Genomic DNA, 18,112 nt, shown 5'->3' with positions numbered 1-18,112 from the left:
AATGGCCTTTTTAGCATGCAACAGATGTCGCTGAGTCGCCCCCCCCTAGTCTCCAGAGTTCACCTGGTTGCTGTTACAGCATATTCCTTCTCTGCGACAGAGAAGGAGAAGCATGTTCAGCTCCGTTGGTTTCGGCAATTAGAGCTGAAGTCTGAACGGGGCTTTTCAGATGAGAGCGAAAATGGAGAGAGGAAGGGGGGGAGAGGGGGAGGGAGAGGGAGGGGGATAGAGGGGGAGAGGGGGAGGGAGGGAGGGAGGGAGGGAGGGAGGGATGGGGAGAGGGATGGGGAGAGGGAGGGAGAGCCTTGGGGATGGAGGATGTCCTGAGGCCAGACCTGAAAGTTGATTCTGCATTGAATTTCCTCCGCAGACTTCCAATGCATAACAAACACTCTGGTGCCTGGTCTTAAGACTACACTGTGGCACTCTGCCGTAGGGGGGGGGGGGGGGGGGGGGGGGGGGGGGGGAAGATGATTAGCCCATTCTGACCTGAGATCAGATTCATACGAGGTTTCCGCCGGACACACACTGGTCTGATGAACCCATTCTGACCTGAGATCAGATTCTAAAAATGTCAGTCGCTCTTCGATTTTTCAAAAATAGCAGACCTACAAGCTCGTATCGCGCCACTCGGTGGCGCGATATGAGCTTGTAGATCTGCTATTTTTAAATAGCTAAAGCATAACATGATGCTGACACCAAAATGGGTGCCCGGTCAGAATGGGTTAGAGAATGACCATTGGATTTGAACTTGATGTTACCGCAACATGTGGGTGTGTGTGTGTGTGTGCATGGGTGGGTGTGTGCATGTGTGGATGGGTGAGTGTGTGTGTGCGTGTGTGGATAGGTGGTTGTGTGCGTGTGTGAGAGAGAGTTGCACGTCTGCGAGAGAAAGTTTTAGTATGCAAGAGTGATAGATTGAATTGACAGAAAGAGAATGTGGCAATAGTCACAGGGAGAGATATGCAATATACTGTAGATTGTTGTGGATGATGAAAAGGTGTGTGTGTGTGTGTGTGTGTGTGTGTGTGTGTGTGTGTGTGTGTGTGTGTGTGTGTGTGTGTGTGTGTGTGTGTGTGTGTGTGTGTGTGTGTGTGTGTGTGTGTGTGTGTGTGTGTGACTTGTAATGGTCAAATAAACCCACACGTATTGTAGAATTTAAGAAATACTTATTGCAATGTCTTTCCGACACTCCAGAGCTCCTATTTTGAAGGAATCCCGTCGCTGATTGTGTTAATGGCAATGACGAAATAAAAAAAGTTAAACGCCATTCAGAAAACCAGCCTCGTAAAACATTGATAGATTAAGTTTGTCTACTTTCAGTTATAAAATAATACAAAAATGGTGTCCTTTTTTATGCCCTCAGAAGCACAGTTCCGTACGCGTGCTGACGTGTGTGCCTTGTTGAATCAAATCACTGCTGTTTATTCCCCCTTTCCTTCTCAGACTCGCCCCCGCGTGATGTACAATTAACGATAAAAGGTTTCCCAGACTGCTGTAAGTATATGCAGGTCCCTGGAACCGTCTCAGAGGCCTCGGAGCACAGCTCTGTCATCAGCCCGAGACACCGTTGGCCTTTCTCGTTTCTTGCTCTCGTGTCTTTTTTTTCCCCTCTCTGAACTTGTGGGATTAATTCCCCACCGAAGCTGTGCCACAATTAAGACCACAGACTGCACATTATCGTATGCTAAAGCAGTGGTTGTCAACCCTGTTCACATAAAGGCCTATTATTTATTTGGCATTTGTGCCACGGACCACCATGATGCGATGTTAGCCTCTCAGACCCAAAACGAAAGCATATTTGGTTATCACTGTGGTGCCATTATAGGAGAGATAACAGCAAACGTTGATCAAAATAACCATCCTTCTACATTCTCTAATTGCGTAGACTTCTTGTAAACGTATTAACGCAGATGTTTAACAATAATCTAACTCCTGAGAGCGTAAAAATGAAACCTACTCTCAAGAGTTAACGACCTGCAGCTGGGGACCACCTGGAACCCCCTCAAGAACCACTGGTTAGTGGTTTTAGAGCCACTGTGCTAAAGGCAGGTACTGTATATGCAAATAGCTGCTGTATACTGTACATAGGTTTAAACTGTTCATGGCTTTTTTTTCCAGAGACCTGGTTGCTTAACCACTGGTGTTCTGTATGTGTTTTTATATTAGCTGGTCTCTAGGTTTGACCTCCTCTTCAGGCAACGTGCGGTCGTTGCTACGCTAACATTATCGGGCCTACGGGGAAATTTGTCTCGTGCACATAATTGAGTGTATTGTAATTAATCACAATGGCCGGACACGCATTATTAAGTTGATCCGTATTTGTTTTCTGCCCAGGGGAGGCTCTCTAAATGTGGACACGGGGGTCTTCCTGGATAATGAGTGCCCGTAGGAGGGTATTAACCCATTCTGACCGGGCACCCATTTTGGTGTCAGCATCATGTTATGCTTTAGCTTTTTAAAAATAGCAGATCTACAAGCTCATAGCGCGCCACCGAGTGGCGCGCTACGAGCTTGTAGGTCTGCTATTTTTGAAAAATCGAAGAACGACTGACATTTTTAGAATCTGATCTCAGGTCAGAATGGGTTCATCAGATCAGTGTGTGTCCGGCGAAAACCTCGTATGAATCTGATCTCAGGTCAGAATGGGTTAAAGCTAATCATTGTGCAGAGCCAGAGGGATTTTGATTTAGCGCACCTTATACATTGTAAAATGCGGAGAGGGGTGGTGGTTTAGGGAGAGCGAGGGGTGGGATTACTCCAGAAGCTGAGGGATATAAATATACCCTTAACCCATTCTGAACGGGCACCCATTTTGGTGTCGGCATCATGTTATGCTTTAGCTATTTAAAAATAGCAGATCTACAAGCTCATATCGCGCCACCGAGTGGCGCGATACGAGCTTGTAGGTCTGCTATTTTTGAAAAATCTAAAAAAACGACTGAATTTTTTTAGAATCTGATCTCAGGTCAGAATGGGTTCGTCAGACCAGTGTGTGTCCAGTGGAAACCTCGTATGTGAATCTGATCTCAGGTCAGAATTGGTTAAGGGAGCAGATTTCCTCTCCTGCCAGAGAGAGCTGCTATACTGTAGCTGTTGCCTAGCTGTGCGAAAAGGAAGCATAATATTGTAAAAACCCTGTATGTCCAAAACTTTCACTTTTCATTAAATGTTGGATGGAAGAAACACAATAAACCGTGTGTACTGAATCTATACCGATTGGATTCCGATGTAGTTGTTGTTTAGTCATTTGTTGATACTTTTCCTTTGTATTCGTGAAAACACCATGCACACTTTCATTTAAAATAAACTATGAGCTTCACAGCTAGAAGTTCCCCGGTTCGATTCCCGCCAGGGGGTTGCTGTGGGCGCCAGGGGGCCTGTTCTCGAGTACATCCACATTATGTTAGTGTGCGACGACGTCGTGATCGATGCAATGAAATGCAAAAAAAAGATAATAATAATAATACTATATTTGAAAGACGCACTGTGAGCTTGTAGATCGGCTATTTTCTGCTACTTTTGCGTGACATATTAATTTGGGGAAAGAACAAAACAAGTTGAAATGTAGCAGGTTAACCCATTCTGACCGGGCACCCAATTTGGTGTTGGCATCATGTTATGCTTTAGCTATTGAAAAATAGCAGATCTACAAGCTCATATCGCGCCACCGAGTGGCGCGATACGAGCTTGTAGGTCTGCTATTTTTTGAAAAATCGAAGAACGACTGACATTTTTTAGAATCTGATCTCAGGTCAGAATGGGTTCATCAGACCAGTGTGTGTCCAGTTGAAACCTCGTATGAATCTGATCTCAGGTCAGAGTGGGTTAATATAGCAGGAGGAGATAGCAGGTTTTCTGCCCAACACCAACCACGTCACAGAGGCCCAGAGCGGCAGAGCATATTATTCACACGTCCTCTCCATTTTTAACGGCCACATTGAGTTACCGACTTACCGTGCGGCAGAGAGGGGAGACGCGCATGCCAATTATCAGTGGTGTTAAAAGTAACTTAACCCATTCTGACCTGAGATCAGATTCATACGAGGTTTCCGCCGGACACACACTGGTCTGATGAACCCATTCTGACCTGAGATCAGATTCTAAAAATGTCAGTCGTTCTTCGATTTTTTTCAAAAATAGCAGACCTACAAGCTTGTATCGCGCCACTCGGTGGCGCGATATGAGCTTGTAGATCTGCTATTTTTAAATAGCTAAAGCATAACATGATGCCAACACCAAAATGGGTGCCCGGTCAGAATGGGTTAAGTACATTTACTCAAGTACTGTCACGTTTTGAGGTCCAAAAGATTGTTTCATATTGAAAACTTGAAACGGGACATTCTGCATGACGAGTACTTTTACTACTTAAAGTACATTGTATTGACATTCAATGCCAATACCTTTTGTAACAGAATATTTCTACATTGCAAATACTTTTTTCCACAATGCCAATTAGTCTGGGATGATGCCCGGCCTACATGTTGCAGTGGCACATGCCAACCCATCCAACGGAGTAGCCTTGATGTTAGGGAGGTTTGGAAGGGCGGAGGGCACAGATTGCCGCGGCATCGGGGCATTATTGACTGTAATTTCACTAATAGTTGTATACACACAGTGTATGCTGTGGATTGTGGTTCATCGCACATGGCCTGCTTTTGTTTGTTTTTAATTAATTCCAGCAATTCTGTCTGCTCTTGTCAACGAACGTCATTTTGTCGCTGTCGGATGGAGAGCTATGCATGTCCAAAACTGTTCCTTTTTTATGCTAATTGTTTTTACCCACGTACGACAACGAGGCCGATTCTACAAATGCCTGGTGAATCAGTAGTTCTCAAACCGTCTTTCTTAATTAAAAATGTATATATATATAAAAAACAACAGCTAAAATCTAAAATGACACAGCTGCTTTCCTGTTTTTTTTTTTTTTCTCCACGATTTTGCAACCCATTTTTCACCTCTGTGTCAATCATCTAATGTGATCCTGGGCTCTACACACCCTCCGCCAACCTAGTCTCCATTTATGGGGGACAAGGGGAGAGCAACGGACTTGAACTCATGCTTCCTTCATGCCTGAGTGTCCAAGTTGCTCCTTTACACCTGACAGGGGGGAGTTTCCCTGGTTGGACGTATAGCGCGTGGAAGGAACACGTTATTCAGACCAGTTCCTTTCCCCTCCATCAGGCGCCCTGGCTGGCCAGGGGGGAGGTTTTTAATGGGTTAAATTGTGAAAATAGCCAGTCTGCTATTTGAAGTACTTTTGTGTGACACTCTTATAATGAAGACATTTGGAAATGCAAGGTTTCTGCCCGGGCAGCAGATGCTTGTCTAATAATGGGACTGACCACGCTGTGGCATGGTTTGGGTGACTGACCCCTCCTCATTACGACTGCTTGTCCTGCAGGCTAAACTGAAGCCTCCTGAACATGACCCCCTCCTCATTATCACTGCGTCTGCCTTTGCAGGTTAAACTCAACCCCCTGAACGTGACGCCTGCGATCCGGGCAGTGGACATGGACAGGAACATCCAGCCCCCTTCGGACAGACCTGGCATCCTTTACTACATCCTAGTCGGTAGGTTGCTGTGAAAGTATAATGTACAGGGTTAACCCTAACCCTAACCCAAGTACAATGTTGATTTTTCCTTTTTACTTTACTGAAGTATTTTATATTTTCTGTACTTTTACTTCCACTCCACTACAATCCAGATGCAAGATGTTTTACTTTTTTCTAATATACATGAATCACTTCATCCCTCATCTACATTTCAGCTATTTTAAAATAGTCGCTCTGCAAGCTATGCATGCTTCACATTGTGTTCTCCGTTCTCTGACTACTTGTGTATGTGCTTTTAGTCGAGTACATTTTTAATACGGGACTTAAGTCTATCTAGCCTATATATATATAGCCTATCTACATTGCAGTATTGATACTTTTACTTAACCCATTCTGACCGGGCACCCATTTTGGTGTCGGCATCATGTCGTGCTTTAGCTATTTAAAAATAGCAGATCTACAAGCTCATATCGCGCCACCGAGTGGCGCGATACGAGCTTGTAGGTCTGCTATTTTTTGAAAAATCGAAGAGCGACTGACATTTCTAGAATCTGATCTCAGGTCAGAATGGGTTAATCAGACCAGTGTGTGTCCATGTGGAAACCTCGTATGAATCTGATCTCAGGTCAGAATGTGAGTACTTCTTCCATCACACATGGCTTTACTGACGTGTTTGGCACGTTCGGTTTTTGGGGGGAATGTCATGGCTACAGCTGATTGGTTAGAGACAGGCCATGTGGGAACAACGAGAAGGTCGCCGGTTTTGTCCCTTTCCCCTGAGCAAGGCACTTAACCCATTCTGACCTGAGATCAGATTCATACGAAGGTTTCCACTGGACACACACTGGTCTGATGAACCCATTCTGACCTGAGATCAGATTCTAAAAATGTCAGTCGTTCTTCGATTTTTCAAAAAATAGCAGACCTACAAGCTCGTATCGCGCCACTCGGTGGCGCGATATGAGCTTGTAGATCTGCTATTTTTAAATAGCTAAAGCACGACATGATGCCGACACCAAAACGGGTTCCCGTTCAGAATGGGTTAACCCCTAACAGCTCCCTGGGCGCTGCGCATTAAAGCTAGCATGCTCCTAGTAGTTATAAGATGGGTAAAAGCAGAGGACAAATTTCACATCATGTTGGGAATGTGTCCTCTGCATTTTGTCTGTCTGTCTGTCTGTCTGTCTGTCTGTCTGTCTGTCTGTCTGTCTGTCTGTCTGTCTGTCTGTCTGTCTGTCTGTTAGGTAAGGAGGCCAAACTCCCAGAAGACTGCACTCTTTTCCGAGTGTACAGGTTTCAGAAAAGCTGAACGTCAATACATCCCCTTTTTACCATCGATGACGTCATAGCAGCCACCAGACAATTGAAGTCATCTAAAAGCTTTTGGTCCGGATAATATTCCAGCATTGATCTGGAAAAATAAGCATTGATCTGGGAAAAGAAATCTCTGCAATCATACCTTCAAACACACTCAAGGCACCGACTATATTATGGCATAAAAACCAGATCATCCCAACACCTAAGAAAGGAGACCTCTCATTAGCCGATAATTATACGTTAGAGGAATTTTCCTTAATGCAAATTGCTGCAAAACTTTACAACAAATCCATCCTTAATCGGTCTTATCCGACCTCGTATCGTTGAGCCTCTATACTCCGAAACAATCAAAACGGATTTAGACGTGGTAGATCCACTTTGAGTGAAATCCTATGCTTACGTATAGGGTTATTGAGGAATCACAGCTATGCAATAATATAATGTGCCTAAGTATTTTCAGAGGAGGGTGTGGGGGGGGGTCCACAGCTAAAGTACACATTACTGTCGGGTTTCCTTGGCATGAAAACGCGTTTGTGTGCCGAATCCAAACAAGTGATGAATGTTGATTGCAGGTTATCCCCCGACGTGGGCGCAGTATTTCACCCTGAACCGGACCACCGCAGAGCTCCGCGTTCTGCAGCCCATCAACAGAGACGAGCATCACAGATTCACCCTGGTCATAAAGGTGAGTTCTTCTGACGTCTTGACGGGTTCCTTTGGACATTCAATGAGACAAAGTGAGAGATATCCTTGAAAAGCCTGAAGCACCAAATGACTTCTCTGAGTGAAAATCTGTATCCAATGCATCTTGCACAGTGGTGGAGGAAGTCGTTGTTGTGAAAATGTGATGGTTGCAGCTAGTTTTGTATGGTGTGCGGACATCCTACACACACACACACACACACACACACACACAGAAAACATTTGAGAACCAGTATTGTAATTGCATTAGCATCCACCTTTACCCGCTCTGGCAGTGTGATTAAAACCAGAACATGATCCCAACCCTATAGCCATATGAAGGTAGCATGATGAAGTAAGAAAATCAATGTGAAGTGTTGGAGGACGGAGTGATAACTATGAGAATAATACAAGAATGTCAAATCATTATCATTATTATTATTATAATGAGTTTGGCTTCGCTACATGGCCAGTCTAGGTAATAATGGAAAGGTTAAAGTGTGTTTACAGTTTATTACACCACCTGCAGCCCGTTTATATTGATCTATTCTCATTCTCTTCATCACACGTTTGTCTTATAAGGCAGTCTGTCATGGATTTCCATTAATTCATTTTATTAAAAAAAAAAAAAAATTAACTATCAATTATTTAAATTAGCCTTTGATTATTGTTCTGGCCCATGCATGCGCCATCTAATTAATGCCTCGGAAAAACAAAATTGGCCCGAGGCCAAAGTTAATTGCAGACCTGCTCTGGACAGTATTCAACATGCATCAAAACAAGTAATACTCATGTTTATGTACCGTAATTTCCGGACTATAAGGCGCACCTGAATATAAGCCGCACCAGCCAAATGTAGGGAAAATCCCGTATACAAGCCGCACCGGACTATAAGCCGCAGGTGGCCCCCTAGTGGCCGTTACGTTAGCTCAGAGCCTTAGATGGCTCTGCGTTAGCTGTAAAAATCCATAGATTAGCCGCGCCGTTGTATAAGCCGCAGGGTTCAAATCACGGGTAATAGATTGGTTAATACATTTTAAAAGTTGACCACATTATAGTTAACGAGTATCTATTCTGCTCGTTCATAAATTAAATTATATATCCGAGTGCTCTATGACGTCAAAACCAGAGCACTCATAAATCTGAAGAGATGAAGTATTTCTGAATACACCCTATTTACTTTGACCTATGAAAAGCTTTAACCCATTCTGACCGGGCACCCATTTTGGTGTTAGCATCATGTTATGCTTTAGCTATTGAAAAATAGCAGATCTACAAGCTCATATCGCGCCACCGAGTGGCGCGATATGAGCTTGTAGGTCTGCTATTTTTGAAAAATCGAAGACACTTTTAGAATCTGATCTCAGGTCAGAATGGGTTAATAATGAAACTGTCAGGATGTAATAGACATTTTTAGAATCTGATCTCAGGTCAGAATGGGTTAAAAAGAAATCGGGTAGAATATTACCACACGCAGCTATGCGTTTATCTGTGGGGTAAAAGTAGAAAAAAACACCCGGTTATCTTGTTCTTCACCGTGCACGTTGTTCCACATGGAGGAGAATTCACATTGTATGTGAACTTTCTTTTGCCTTTACCTGGGTGCACTAAAGCAAGATAATCTCAGCCCCTTGAACCTTATCTCCAACTGCTTGTTGGTGTCTGGGAGAGAACAAAGTTGTTGTGATTTATGGACTCGGCAGTTTAGGCGAGGCTGCCACACTCATGAATCCTAATTTAGAGTGGAGCCAGCCGGGGGTTTTCCTGGGGTGCTGGTGCAACGCCATCTAACACACTGAAGTTCACATTCACCCATCACTAACCTTCACATGCCCCTGGGCGTGCCTGCATGTTTAACCCATTCTGACCCGAGATCAGATTCATACGAGGTTTCCGCCGGACACACACTGGTCTGATGAACCCATTCTGACCTGAGATCAGATTCTAAAAAATGTCAGTCGTTCTTCGATTTTTCAAAAAATAGCAGACCTATACAAGCTCGTATCGCGCCACTCGGTGGCGCGATATGAGCTTGTAGATCTGCTATTTTTCAATAGCTAAAGCATAACATGATGCTGACACCAAAATGGGTGCCCGGTCAGAATGGGTTAACACACTGAAGTTCACATTCACCCAATATAACCTTCATATGCCCCTGGGGCAGCCTGCATGCTTACCCAGAGAGGAGAGGAGGAATAGAGTAGACCAGTTTTCACATCAAGGTCCATTATTTATTTGGGTCCACCATGCCTCTCAGACCCCAAACGAAAGAACATTTTGTTGTTGGATAAGATTTTGTCCACAATTCTATGCTGTAATGATGTGCTACTAAAGGAGAGAGTACAGGCAAACATTGATCAAAATAACAATTATTCTACATCGTGTAATTGTGGAGACTTAAGATTAAGCAATGCAGTTGTTTAACCCATTCTGAACCGGGCACCCATTTTGGTGTCAGCATCATGTTATGCTTTAGCTATTTAAAAATAGCAGATCTACAAGCTCATATCGCGCCACCGAGTGGCGCGATACGAGCTTGTAGGTCTGCAATTTTTGAAAAATCGAAGAGCGACTGACATTTTTTTAATCTGATCTCAGGTCAGAATGGGTTCATCAGACCAGTGTGTGTCCGGCGGAAACCTCGTATGAATCTGATCTCAGGTCTGGGTTAAGAATAATTTAACTCTTGAGAGCGAAACATAAAACTAAAATGCTCCCGCAAGGGTCCATTTGGTTTCATTTCCCCCCCCTAGGTCCATAGTGCCTGTAGTCTGCACTACGCAGAATGACAATTTCAAAGTCACAGCCCACGCAGTGACCCGCAACAAGCGTGAGCAGAGAACACAACGATCACAGTGACATGACATCACAGAAACCCTGATATTTCTACAGTGTTTGGCAATGCAATCAGTACAACCACAGCCTGCCAGTGTTACTAATAAGACAGAAACATTGAAGATAGCATTTTTGCAGGTCTCAAGAGAAGATATTGTGCATGGTGGCGACAGGAAGAGAAACACTGACTGCCGAGTGAGAGAGTGAGTCAAGGTTGGGGAAAGTGGAAGTCAGTGTGAGAGGGATGGCAAACCTATCCAGCTGAGTCATGAGAGAGAGAGAGGGGGGGGGGGGGCAGCAGAGAGAGAGAGAGAGAGGGGGGGGGCAGAGAGAGAGAGGCAGAGAGAGAGAGGCAGAGAGAGCGACAGAGGGAGGCAGAGCATTGCCTCGGTGAGGCTGGAAGGAGCATAATTAGACTTGACGTATTAGTATTCAGGAGAGCGCTCTGATACAGCACAGCGTGATATTCCATTTTATGTCCGAAACTGTTACTATTCAGGAAAGGCCATGTTGCTCCAGTGGATCCACTGTAGCCATTATGTAGTTACAGTCTCCTGTTATATCTTTATAAAAAGCCACAGGCACACTTTCAAAAGAGAAGACTATAAGAATTAGCTAAAATAGCCGATCTGCATGCGAGCTCACAATGCGTCACATGCATTGTGAGCTTGCATGCAGATTGGCTATTTCCGCTACTTTGCCCTGCCCTATACGATAGGGCAATGGCTTTCGACCCGTATTAGTATTCGGCATTTGAGCCGCAGATCACCATTTGATGAGATTTAGCCTCTCAGACCCAAGACTTACAGTAGAATATCCTTATTATCCTTGGATAAGACATTAGGAGATATGACAGGAAATGTTCATCAAAATAATAATAAATTGTGTGGACTTATTAAGTAATGCAGATGTTTAGCAATTATTTAACTATTAATTAATAATTTAACTATTGAGAGATAAAGATCTATAAGGGGTCCATTTGGTTACCCGGGGACCACCTGGAACCCTCTCAAGGACCACCGGTGGTCCCCGGACCACTGGTTGAGAACTAGCCTATACTGCGATAGGGCATCGATAAAGAGTAGGCTAACATTATAGAAATACAGTGACGATATGTATGTTCGTACCAGTGTTGTTTTTGGCAGGCATTTTTTAGATTTAGTCAGTCTTAGTCTTTTGGAAAAATGCTTAATTAGTCTTAGTCAGTCTTAGTCATTTCTATCCTTGATAGTTTTAGTCGACGGAAACTCCTAAGGGTTTTAGTCAGTTTTAGTCATTTTAGTAAAAGGTTTTAGTCCAGTTTGTCAAAAAAATTAAAATGCCTTTAAATAAAATGTCTATAGCGTACAGGTATTAATTAGAGCTGGGACTCGATTAAAACAATTAATCCAATTAATCAGAGGCTTTGTAGTTAATTAATTTTGATTAATCGAATCGCATATCATTATTTGACCCAATAACTGTGAGAGAGCTTTTTTTTTAATGGATTTTGGTATACTAGTGAATCAATTAATAGTGAATACATAAGTTTAAGCAATAAAACATTGTTTTTGAAGTAATATCTCAAAATTAATAATTTATATAGAGCTTTTCTGAGTTTACAAGGGGGACATGATAAATCAAAAACAACTTTATTAAAGGAAAAACACTAAGTAAATAAAAATAAATAGCTGGGGAAAGTAATATTGAAGGTTTGGATGGTGGGGGCATGCCTCTGAGAGTTTTGGGGAATGCATTCCACAGGGTTTGAGGGGGGCTTCATTTGGTGCAGCAAATATGTGACATGACCATAAGAAAACACCTCTGTGTTTCTTCCGTGGACATACAGTAACAGCCATAGCAGATTTTACATTTTTTTTGTCCATAACCGTTTAGTTAGAAACCATGTCATCTGGTCGGGTAGCCTACTTGAACTGCTACTGGGAGTTGGAATAACATTAGCTATGATCCATAGTGTTAGAAGGAGGAAAGTAGGCTTTCACATCTTTTTTTATGTTTTATGTTTTATGCCTGCACTTCCGCGGGTGTGAGTGAGGGGAAAGGATCAAATTAAGTACCATAGAACTCCTAACTACGCTATCGACCAGAGCTACTGTTGTTGATTGACGTTAGCTTCCAGGCTAGGCTCGGTGCAACATGTTTCGCATTGAGCCGATACTGGAGGCTTGACGAGGTGCGGTGATATGTGAATTCTTTATTGAATAATTGCACACAACTGTGCTGTAATCCACGCTATCATCGGATAGCCTTTTAAATCCTATTTCCAATCCACGGGGACAAGCAAAGTGATCTCAACGGGTTCCCCCAGTCTGGTGGTGTTATTGTTGTCTGAAGAGGACACGGAGTCGAAATGGGACGGTGTGTGTGTGTGTGTGCATGCATGCATGCAGATGGGCGTGACCAATAAGGAAAGGAGAGGAGGATAGAGGCGAGAGCAGTGACATTATTGGCGGAACATTTTCATGCATTTAAAACCTTGTTCGTCAATCAACAAAAAAAATCGTCTAGCCTCGTCTTGTCAGCGATAACACACACACGTCTCGTCATCGTCATCGCGTCAAACAGAGCTAATTAGCTCGTCAGTCTTGTCCCGAATTATTTGAGTGTCGTTCGTTTTAGTCCGTCTTAGTCCTGGAAAAAGGGGCGTTGACGTCGTCATTTACGTTATCGTCAGTCCTGACGAAAACAACACTGGTTCGTACAATATAACTGCCACATCTGCAGCAGAGTCGTATAGATGAGAGAGTTACGACAACTCACTTCATGGGGCCACCAGTCCAATGCCTGTTCTTCTACATAGACTTCTATTGCCGAAGAGTGACAAAGGCCTGAACCGGAAGTTTACGGAGGTGGTGGCCATCCTACTCTTGTTTGAGATGTCAGCCTGAGCAGCAGTGGCTCAGGAGGTATGATGGGAAATGTAGTCCCCGGGGCAGCAGTGGCTCAGGAGCTATGATGGGAAATGTAGTCGGCATGGGCGGCAGTGGCTCAGGAGGTATGATGGGAAATGTAGTCGGCCTGGGCAGCAGCGGCTCAGGAGGTACAGTATGATGAAGCAGTCATCTTTGAACCAGAAGGTGTACCAAATGGAACGTGATTTGCTTCCATTTGCACGCTCAAGAGTTATGGGAGTCCTTGAAATTAAAAAAGGATTGAGAAGTTAAAATAGGGCAAGACGAGCACCTCCCCATGCGCTCGTCTCCTGCAATAAGAATGTGTTTTTCGCTTCCAACGTCTGGAACAATATGCTCCAAGGTCAAGCAGGGACGGACGGACTGCAGAGAACTGGGATGCATCATGGGAGCATAGAGGGAGACGGCGGTGAGGACGAGAGGCATAGGAAAGGAGCGAAGGGGGAAGAGGAGAAAACAAGAGGAGATGAGGCTGGCATGGGAGAATGAAGACTGAGTGATAAACGGTGACTCTGCGAGGCAGTGCGTCTCCTGTGGGTCGTGCAGCCGGGCTGCGGAGCCATGCAGGGGAACCAGGGTCATTTACCACTGCCTCCCAGTAACGGGGACACCGCTAAAGAGCTGAAACACCTGGGAACGGCCTTTACACACGCACGCAGTCGGACTATGTTCAGCCCACGACACTAGCACACAGAATAAAGTATAATTCAAGCAAAGACTCAACATCCCTTAACCCATTCTGACCTGAGATCAGATTCAAACGCGGTTTCCGCCGGACACACACTGGTCTGATGAACCCATTCTGACCTGAGATCAGATTCTAAAAAATGTCAGTCGCTCTTCGATTTTTCAAAAAATAGCAGACCTACAAGCTCGTATCGCGCCACTCGGTGGCGCGATATGAGCTTGTAGATCTGCTATTTTTCAATAGCTAAAGCATAACATGATGCTTAACACCAAAATGGGTGCCCGTTCAGAATGGGTTAAACCCCTAAATCTAATCTCTGCGTATCAAACCGTAACACGAAAACAGAATGTTTGTTTAAGCGTAACCCTATCAATTTGAACCATAAAACAACTAATTATCTTTTGAAAGCAGCCCGTCGCGTGGTGGAAATCTCTTATTTCACATATTTTACTATGGGGATATTTGGCCCCCACAAGTATAGTAATACAAGCACACACACACACACACACACACACACACACACACACACACACACACACACGTGCGCACATGCACGTGCACGTGCACACACAGTGTGTCCATCAAGGGGAACAGTTGTCCCTTAGGTGTCTGTGAGAACAGATTGGATCTTGAGGGAGGAGGGCTGTGAGGCCAGGGCTCTGTGTGGCTGTCGTTTATCATCGCTCAGGGTGTGTGTGGAGGGTGCTTAGAGGAGATAGACACCCCAACCAGCACCCACCATGAGGGGGGGAGAGAGAGAGAGAGGTGGAGGGTGCTTAGAGGAGATAGACACCCAACCAGCACCCACCATGAGGGGGGGAGAGAGAGAGAGAGGTGGAGGGTGCTTAGAGGAGATAGACACCCAACCAGCACCCACCATGAGGGGGGGAGAGAGAGAGAGGTGGAGGGTGCTTAGAGGAGATAGACACCCAACCAGCACCCACCATGAGGGAGAGAGAGAGAGAGAGGTGGAGGGTGCTTAGAGGAGATAGACACCCAACCAGCACCCACCATGAGGGGGGGAGAGAGAGAGAGAGGTGGAGGGTGCTTAGAGGAGATAGACACCCAACCAGCACCCACCATGAGGGGGGGAGAGAGAGAGAGAGGTGGAGGGTGCTTAGAGGAGATAGACACCCAACCAGCACCCACCATGAGGGAGAGAGAGAGAGAGAGGTGGAGGGTGCTTAGAGGAGATAGACACCCAACCAGCACCCACCATGAGGGGGAGAGAGAGAGAGGTGGAGGGTGCTTAGAGGAGATAGACACCCAACCAGCACCCACCATGAGGGGGGGAGAGAGAGAGAGGTGGAGGGTGCTTAGAGGAGATAGACACCCAACCAGCACCCACCATGAGGGGGAGAGAGAGAGAGAGGTGGAGGGTGCTTAGAGGAGATAGACACCCCAACCAGCACCCACCATGAGGGGGAGGGAGAGAGAGAGGTGGAGGGTGCTTAGAGGAGATAGACACCCAACCAGCACCCACCATGAGGGGGAGAGAGAGAGAGAGAGAGGTGGAGGGTGCTTAGAGGAGATAGACACCCAACCAGCACCCACCATGAGGGGGGGAGAGAGAGAGAGGTGGAGGGTGCTTAGAGGAGATAGACACCCAACCAGCACCCACCATGAGGGGGAGAGAGAGAGAGAGAGGTGGAGGGTGCTTAGAGGAGATAGACACCCAACCAGCACCCACCATGAGGGGGAGAGAGAGAGAGAGAGGTGGAGGGTGCTTAGAGGAGATAGACACCCAACCAGCACCCACCATGAGGGGGGGAGAGAGAGAGAGGTGGAGGGTGCTTAGAGGAGATAGACACCCAACCAGCACCCACCATGAGGGGGGAGAGAGAGAGAGAGGTGGAGGGTGCTTAGAGGAGATAGACACCCAACCAGCACCCACCATGAGGGGGGAGAGAGAGAGAGAGGTGGAGGGTGCTTAGAGGAGATAGACACCCCAACCAGCACCCACCATGAGGGGGGAGAGAGAGAGAGAGAGGTGGAGGGTGCTTAGAGGAGATAGACACCCAACCAGCACCCACCATGAGGGGGGGAGAGAGAGAGGTGGAGGGTGCTTAGAGGAGATAGACACCCAACCAGCACCCACCATGAGGGGGAGAGAGAGAGAGAGGTGGAGGGTGCTTAGAGGAGATAGACACCCCAACCAGCACCCACCATGAGGGGGAGAGAGAGAGAGGTGGAGGGTGCTTAGAGGAGATAGACACCCAACCAGCACCCACCATGAGGGGGGGAGAGAGAGAGGTGGAGGGTGCTTAGAGGAGATAGACACCCCACCAGCACCCACCATGAGGGGGAGAGAGAGAGAGAGGTGGAGGGTGCTTAGAGGAGATAGACACCCCAACCAGCACCCACCATGAGGGGGAGAGAGAGAGAGGTGGAGGGTGCTTAGAGGAGATAGACACCCAACCAGCACCCACCATGAGGGGGAGAGAGAGAGAGAGGTGGAGGGTGCTTAGAGGAGATAGACACCCAACCAGCACCCACCATGAGGGGGAGAGAGAGAGAGAGGTGGAGGGTGCTTAGAGGAGATAGACACCCAACCAGCACCCACCATGAGGGGGGGAGAGAGAGAGAGGTGGAGGGTGCTTAGAGGAGATAGACACCCAACCAGCACCCACCATGAGGGGGAGAGAGAGAGAGGTGGAGGGTGCTTAGAGGAGATAGACACCCAACCAGCACCCACCATGAGGGAGAGAGAGAGAGGTGGAGGGTGCTTAGCGGAGATAGACACCCCAACCAGCACCCACCATGAGGGGGGGAGAGAGAGAGGTGGAGGGTGCTTAGAGGAGATAGACACCCAACCAGCACCCACCATGAGGGGGAGAGAGAGAGGTGGAGGGTGCTTAGAGGAGATAGACACCCCAACCAGCACCCACCATGAGGGGGAGAGAGAGAGAGAGGTGGAGGGTGCTTAGAGGAGATAGACACCCAACCAGCACCCACCATGAGGGGGAGAGAGAGAGAGAGGTGGAGGGTGCTTAGAGGAGATAGACACCCAACCAGCACCCACCATGAGGGGGAGAGAGAGAGAGAGGTGGAGGGTGCTTAGAGGAGATAGACACCCAACCAGCACCCACCATGGTGGAGAGAGAGAGAGAGAGAGAGAGAGGTGGAGAGAGCTTAGAGTCCAGACACCTAACCTGCACCCACCATGGTGGAGAGAGAGAGGGGCGTGGATGGTGCTCAGAGGAGATATACACCCAACCTGAACCCATCACGGTGGAAAAGAGGCCACAGACACTGCATCAACGTCGTCGTCCCCCGTCCTCCCACCCCATTGCAATTATCCCAGGCCGTTTCAGATGGGGAGCATGTGACGTGGGCATTCTCGATTGAATCAGAACGTTTTGCACATGAGGGTGCTGCTATTAAAAAAAAAAGTTTTGACAATTTCGGAAGATTACAGTATATGACATTTTATATAAATAATTTGCTAAATTAGTCCCCATCCAGGGCTTATAGACAGACTGATGTCACCTTACTTCACCCCCCCGCTCCGACGGCATTTCGTTGCCGTCGCACTGAAACCTCATCATGTCCAAAACATTTCAGGAGATTTCAAGTACGGCATTCATTCATTTTACGGATATGGAGATAAGAGGTTTCTGCCCCACGACGGCGGACAATTTTCAAAGCGTCCCATGGTGGCCGTCAATGGTGACACGCGACACGACAGTGCCGTGTTTTCTGAAGGTGGAGCGAAGGCAGTGACAGCCACCGAGACCGAGCCGCGCTCCGCCGCTCGTTTAGATATCCTCGACGGGTGTGCCAGTACGTGTGAAGGTTAAAGTGTGAACCCTAGTGAGACGCATGGCTTTGTAGCGGCAAGGAGGAGGTTGCAGATTGATGTGTCCCTCAAGCAGCTCCTATGATACTCACCAAAGTGTGCCACATCATCCCACATGCAGACAAATGTCACACACACACACACATGCACGCGAGCGTACACACACACACACACACACAGGGCGGGCGGGCAAAAGTTACCTCTTAAGCCCCACTTCTACAATAGCGAAAACAGTGGATCTACAAGCTCTCAACTCGTTGCCAAGCGACGCGTTGATAGCTTGTAGATCCACTATTTCTAGTGACAGTATTAACATGTTTTGAC

At 46.4% G+C, this 18,112-nt stretch overlaps 1 protein-coding gene across 1 annotated transcript in view; it reads left to right on the top strand.

Annotated features, from left to right (window-relative positions):
- LOC310865260 (protocadherin-15-like) overlaps positions 1-18,112 on the top strand; it is a gene marked incomplete at both ends in the record, with an annotated part of 422,228 nt that overhangs the window by 134,769 nt on the left and 269,347 nt on the right. Inside the window, 2 exons of the mRNA XM_083774285.1 lie at positions 5,466-5,574; positions 7,446-7,558. Of these exons, the coding sequence (XP_083630411.1) occupies positions 5,466-5,574; positions 7,446-7,558 (222 nt within the window). The remainder of the gene's footprint in view (positions 1-5,465; positions 5,575-7,445; positions 7,559-18,112) is intronic.

The sequence above is a fragment of the Protomyctophum parallelum genome (genome assembly GCF_964188405.1).
Source record: "Protomyctophum parallelum genome assembly, chromosome: 10".
NCBI classification, from domain to species: Eukaryota; Metazoa; Chordata; class Actinopteri; order Myctophiformes; family Myctophidae; genus Protomyctophum; species Protomyctophum parallelum.
Note: the sequence above shows the minus strand (reverse complement) of the source record. Positions and strands in the feature narration are given on the sequence as shown.